Raw genomic sequence first — 5,480 nt, 5'->3', positions numbered from 1 at the left:
GTGAGGACATCCCAGCCCACGTCCAAACCAGCTCTGGGGTGCCAGCACTGCGACCAGATTCTTATTTCAGGGAGCATCCCTCGGGCCCCTCAGGCATTTACAAAAGCTGCAGTCCCAGTAGGGCGTGCAGCAGATTTGCTTCTGGAGATACGATCAGCCCCACCTTGCTACTTTTACCGGGAGGCCAAATCCTACAGGTGAGGATGGCAACATAGCTGTCAATGCTAAGTGCCTTGCTCCTGGTCACTGTAGCAAATAAAATGGGGAAATAATTGAAACAGAAATTAAATAAAACCTGCAAGTTGCTGCAAGAAGAAACTGTATAGGGAAGAAATTTATATAGGAAACTATAAAGGGAAGAGGAGTGACTTAAAAGGTGGGGAGGGGATCAGGCATCAGAAGTCTTTATTTTCCCCATCAGAAGTCTTTATTTTCCACATCAGAACATGTAGGCCAAGAGCCCTACAGATGTTACGAGTGACAGAGTAAACAACTCGTGACTGAATAACCCCAATAACGAGAACAGTAGCTGCCCTCATACGATACAACACTCCCTGAGCAGAACAGAACGGATCGAGGCTCTTTTAGTGGTGCCCAGCGCCAGTGGGCACAAACCGGAGCCCAGGAGGACCCCCTGAACCCCTGGGAGCACCCCCGTGCCGGGCGGGTGCCGGATCCCCGGCCCAAACCCCCTCACGGCGCCCCCCGGCCAGGCCCGGCCCTGCCCGCCGGCGGCGGGGCGGCGCGGCGCGGTCCCTCCCCCGAGATGGCGGCGCGGCCTGCGGCCCGGGGAGGCGGCGAGCGGCGCCCGCGGGGCGTGAATAAAGGGCGGCGGGCGGGGCCGCGCCGCTCCGGGAAGCGCGGGGCCGGCGGCGGTGGCGGCGGCAGCGGAGGGTGAGCGGGGCCGGCGGCGGGAGGAGGCGGGAGGCGAGGCGGCGGTGGTGGTGGTGGTGGTGGTGGCGGCGGCGGCGGCGGCGGCGGCGGGGGCCGGGTCAGGGCCCGGTCCCGGTCCCGGTCCCTGTCCGTCGGCTGACGGCCTGTGCCCGCCATGAGCAGGGCGCAGCTGACGCGGACCGGGATCCTGCGGATGGCGCTGGGCGGCGGCACCGCCGACCCGCTGCTGCCGGCCGAGGGCGGCGGGGAGCGGCGGGCGCCCTTCGTGCTGCGGGCGCTGCGCATCGCCCTGGTGGTCTGCCTCTACTGGTTCACCTCCATCACCATGGTGTTCCTCAACAAGTACCTGCTGGACAGCCCCTCGCTGCGCCTCGACGCCCCGCTCTTCGTCACCTTCTTCCAGTGCGCCATGACGGCCGCCCTCTGCATGGGGCTCAGCCTGGGGGCCTCCTGCGGGCCGCGCTGTGCCGGGCTGCCCACCCTGCGCCTCGACCTCAAGGTGTCCCGCAGCGTGCTGCCCCTCTCTGTCGTCTTCATCGGCATGGTCACCTCCAACAACCTCTGCCTCAAGCACGTCGGCGTGGCCTTCTACAACGTGGGGCGCTCGCTCACCACCGTCTTCAACGTGCTGCTCTCCTACCTGCTCCTCAAGCAGACTACCTCTCTCTACGCCCTCCTGGCCTGCAGTGTCATCATAGGTGAGTGGGAATGGGGGGCCTGCACCCAGCACCCACCCCAAACCTCAGAGAGCCCAAGGAGGGGGTTCTCCAGAGGTTGGGAAGGTGACTGTAAACGTCCCAGGTTAATAGGACTGTGGTGTCTCGCTTCAGCCTGCAGCATGCAGTTGTACTGCTACAGTCCATGGGGTTAACACCTGTTAGGTCCGTGTTTGCCCTCTGGCTGTTGCTGCTGGTGCACCTCCAGTCTTTGTTCCTGTAGGATAGGGGAATGCAAAGTTCCTGCTTTCCCACAGAGGGCTTCCTACCTGCTTTTTGCACATGTTCCTTCCTACCCCTGGTGGTAGGCAAAGCCTTGGTAAGTGGGTTGCTAGGGCTGTATTAACCACTTCAAGTGGCCGGTAATGGTTGGTAGTGTTTTTCTTGCCTAACACTCAGAACAGGATGCTGAACCCAAATAACAAACGAAGCAGAACCATCCTTCCTCTTGGGAAGTCATCCTCATACACACGACTGCTTTTGAATGAGATGGGGTAATCGTAGGGCTCTTTTCTTGCTCTGCCTTAGGCAGTCTGCTTCCTGTGTCTGGAGCACATAGGTATCATTAGGAAAGGAAATTACTATCACTTGACTGTTGCTCTCTTTAAGCACTAATAACTGTCTATTCTCTAATGAAGTTTCATTTGCCTTAAGATGATACCACGTCTTTTCCCCACAAAGGCCATTAAAGAACTAGTTGTTTCTTCCCTATTTTCAAGTGAATGTTAATAATTAACTTTGAAAACAATAAGTGTTTATTTACACTGTCAGCATTGTTGGGACCATACAACGGAGCTTGCCAATTCAAACAGGATTAGCTAATCAAATCAAGCATAAAGCACCACCAGAAAATCTGGTTGTGTGGTAAGGATGTAGGGCAGGGCATTGACTGGCTTAACGGGAATTGCTTACAAGTCTTTTGCTCCAAAGGCCCAGTAAAATGAAAAGCTGCCTTCCATTTAGAGGGTCATTTTGATGCCAAGGGTGGTGAAATGTTGACTTCAGTTCCAGGTGGACATGTGTTCATGTTGGTGCTTAGACAAGCAGATGGACTTCAGTGAGATGAAACAAGAAGTTTTTTATATGAGAGATGAACAGGAGAGCCAGTCTGGCTGAACAGCTACTGTTCCCCCCTACCAAGTGATGCAAGCAGTTGGCTTTAGCTAGCCTTGTGTTCAGAGATGTTGCCTAAGTCTGTGTGGCATTTGCCAGCCTTCCAGGTTTCTCTAAGGCTCTCTCCCCGGCTCCATCTCCCTTTGCTGTAGGAGCATTGCCTGTATGTGTATACCAGCCAGGCATTCTCTGTGGCCAGACACGAAGTCCTTCTTGTCTGTGCATTGAACTCTTTTGTACTTGGGCTTAGCTTATAGCATGTGTTGGCTGACTTGCAGGCAACTTTCCACATGGCTTCTAATGTAAAGTAGCTAATACAGAAGCATTACAGCATTCCTTCGGTAGCTGATCTCTCCTTTTATATTTTGCTGAAGAGCTGGATCGGGAGAAGTCTCCCTCTCTGCCCTGGAGCAAAAGAGCCTGTAGCTCCTGTTTCAGAGCTGGTTAAAGAGCGTTCTGCCCATTGAAGAAGTTTAATACAGTGAGGACGTCTTTCTACTTTGTAGTCTCCTTTTGATCAAGGTCTTCTGTATTTTAATCCATGTGTTTACTATCTTTTCTGACTTATATTTCTGTTACTGTTAACAGTGCAGCAAAGCCTAGGTGGGTTGCGATACTTTTCCCCTAAGTTTTTTTCTTTAAACTTCTAAGATAAGAGGAGTATTTCTGGCTACCTACATGTCCAGTTTGCTGTCTTTTCAATTAAAAATCATATGATCTTCTGCAAGTGACCTGTACGCAAACAGTAGCTTTAGTTCATGTCCTTTTGTAATAATAATTTCTAAACTCCTGCTTCATGTTCAGTGTGAGAATGAGACAATGATAGCACAATAAATTACCTGTACTCCTAAAATAAATCTTCCCAGGACAGTAGTCATGACACTTTGCGGGTTAGTATAATAGAAAGGGGAAGCCTTCTAGCCTGCCTCTGCTTGTGGCTGTGGTTGTTCAATATTAGGTAGATGATGAATCACCAATTGTATATTTTAAGTCCTTCAGCATATGTTCAGATTGTGCCTGATTTGTTTTGTTGCAGGTGGCTTCTGGCTGGGTGTTGACCAGGAAGGGGCAGAGGGCACTCTGTCATGGACAGGTATATTCTTTGGGATCTTAGCAAGCCTGTGTGTCTCCCTCAATGCCATCTACACCAAGAAGGTGCTGCCTGTGGTGGATGGTAGCATCTGGCACCTGACCTTCTACAACAACGTGAATGCTTGTGTCCTGTTCTTCCCCCTCATGATGATGCTGGGCGAGTTCCACACCCTCTACCACTTTGACAAGCTGGGAAACCCCACTTTCTGGGGCATGATGACCCTGGGGGGAGTGTTTGGCTTTGCCATTGGGTATGTGACTGGACTTCAGATTAAGTTCACTAGCCCACTCACCCACAATGTGTCCGGGACAGCCAAGGCCTGTGCCCAAACGGTGCTGGCTGTTATTTACTTTGAGGAGACAAAGAGCTTCTTGTGGTGGACAAGTAACTTGATGGTGTTGGGGGGCTCCTTTGCCTACACATGGGTAAAAGGGCTGGAGATGAGAAAAGTGGAAGAGGATCCTAATCTCAAAAGCAGTGAAAGAAATGAGACTGGCGTGTAGGCAGATTCAGCCTGCACCTGTTTCTGTACCTGGGAGTTAACCGTCAGAGCTCCTTTCCTCCTGCGGAGAAGAGCAAGGAGCAGGAAAAATTCACCTGCAAATGGTATGGGGAGCTGTGTCAGGAACCAGAGCCAAAGAGCTAACTGAATCATGTCTTGTCCACTGGATCTCCCCAGCTCAGAGACAGGGTGAGAGCATGTGTTCTAGAGAAGTATCAGGTTTTTTGTGGACATTTTTCTAAAATGGCTATTGCCACTGACCTAATCTGAGCAATTCCCATCTCTGTGGGGTGGTCAAAGAATGGGTTGGGAGCTCTGTGTATTTAGGGATCTAGAATGACAGCTGACTGAATTAAGAGTGTGGAGTTACAAAATCCTGAACCTCCATGAGGGGGAGGCAGGTAGCCAAGCTGTTTGGGATAGTCTTAAGTAAATGGTTCTGCTGCAAAAGAATTGGCAATAATGGTTTATTCCTGTTTCGCTGTTCAATGCGAAGGGTCGGAAATTTCTTCCCGTCTGGTTGTGTACAAGCCTAAGAAGCAGCAGTGCCCCAGATCCCTGTTCCAATGGGTCAGTAACTCATCCTGCTGAGGTCTCTTGTTTCTTGCCCTCTGGGTTCTTAGTTTGGGAACTATGTTAAGAAGCAGGTGTGATACATCAGCACCTTTTCCTGGGAGGGAAAGTGTGTGCTCTCAAATGGCCTGTCTGCCTTAAAAAAGAGGAACAAGCGTGCCTCTGCCCTCAGTGACAAAAGGGAGAGGAAAAGCTGTTCTGAAGCACTTCCTCCCTGCCACAACATCTCATGGGGTTCACAACACTCACCCTCCGTGCTCTCAATTTAGGGGGCAGGCTGACAACACCTGGGCTCCTTCCAGAAGACTTACACCACACCAGCTTTGTACCCCCCCAGCTGCTCGGGGCTCATTCCCTCACGGCCCCCCGCCATTTTAGCCCGTCCCCTCCACCACCATTTCAGCGCTTGAGGAAAAAAATAAATAAATAAACTTTTAACCGTGTAACACCCAAAGCTGCTCGATTAAATCCTTCTCGTGACAGGGCTGGGGGCGGCGGGGGGCTCCCTCTGTGGCCGCTGGGGGGAGCAGGAGGCCGGGGCTTCCGCGCCTCGCCCGCCTCCGGGACCGCCCCGCCGCGGCCCCGCGGC

At 52.5% G+C, this 5,480-nt stretch overlaps 1 protein-coding gene across 3 annotated transcripts; it reads left to right on the top strand.

Annotated features, from left to right (window-relative positions):
* The first annotated feature begins 872 nt into the window (after nucleotides 1-872).
* Nucleotides 873-5,331, top strand: SLC35C1 (solute carrier family 35 member C1). 3 transcript variants are annotated; one of them, XM_040559291.1, is made up of 3 exons: nucleotides 873-944; nucleotides 997-1,592; nucleotides 3,760-5,331. In XM_040559291.1, the coding sequence occupies exons 2-3, from the start codon at nucleotides 1,049-1,051 to the stop codon at nucleotides 4,317-4,319; spliced, it is 1,104 nt and encodes a 367-aa protein (XP_040415225.1). In that variant the 5' UTR covers nucleotides 873-944; nucleotides 997-1,048; the 3' UTR covers nucleotides 4,320-5,331. The 3 variants fall into 3 exon arrangements, with proteins under 3 accessions (XP_040415225.1, XP_040415223.1, XP_040415224.1); XM_040559289.1 differs by having other exon boundaries at nucleotides 874-894; nucleotides 1,057-1,592; XM_040559290.1 differs by lacking the exon at nucleotides 873-944 and having other exon boundaries at nucleotides 974-1,592.
* Nucleotides 5,332-5,480: the final 149 nt, after the last annotated feature.

The sequence above is a fragment of the Cygnus olor genome, chromosome 5, assembly GCF_009769625.2.
Source record: "Cygnus olor isolate bCygOlo1 chromosome 5, bCygOlo1.pri.v2, whole genome shotgun sequence".
NCBI lineage: Eukaryota > Metazoa > Chordata > Aves > Anseriformes > Anatidae > Cygnus > Cygnus olor.
This window is presented reverse-complemented; position numbering and strand designations above follow the sequence as displayed.

Coding starts and splice junctions, on each gene's coding strand:
- SLC35C1 (XM_040559291.1), top strand. CDS start 1,049: ATGAGCAGGGCGCAGCTGACGCGGACCGGGATCCTGCGGATGGCGCTG. Junction 1,593..3,759: donor GGCCTGCAGTGTCATCATAG/GTGAGTGGGAAT, acceptor GTTTTGTTGCAG/GTGGCTTCTGGCTGGGTGTT.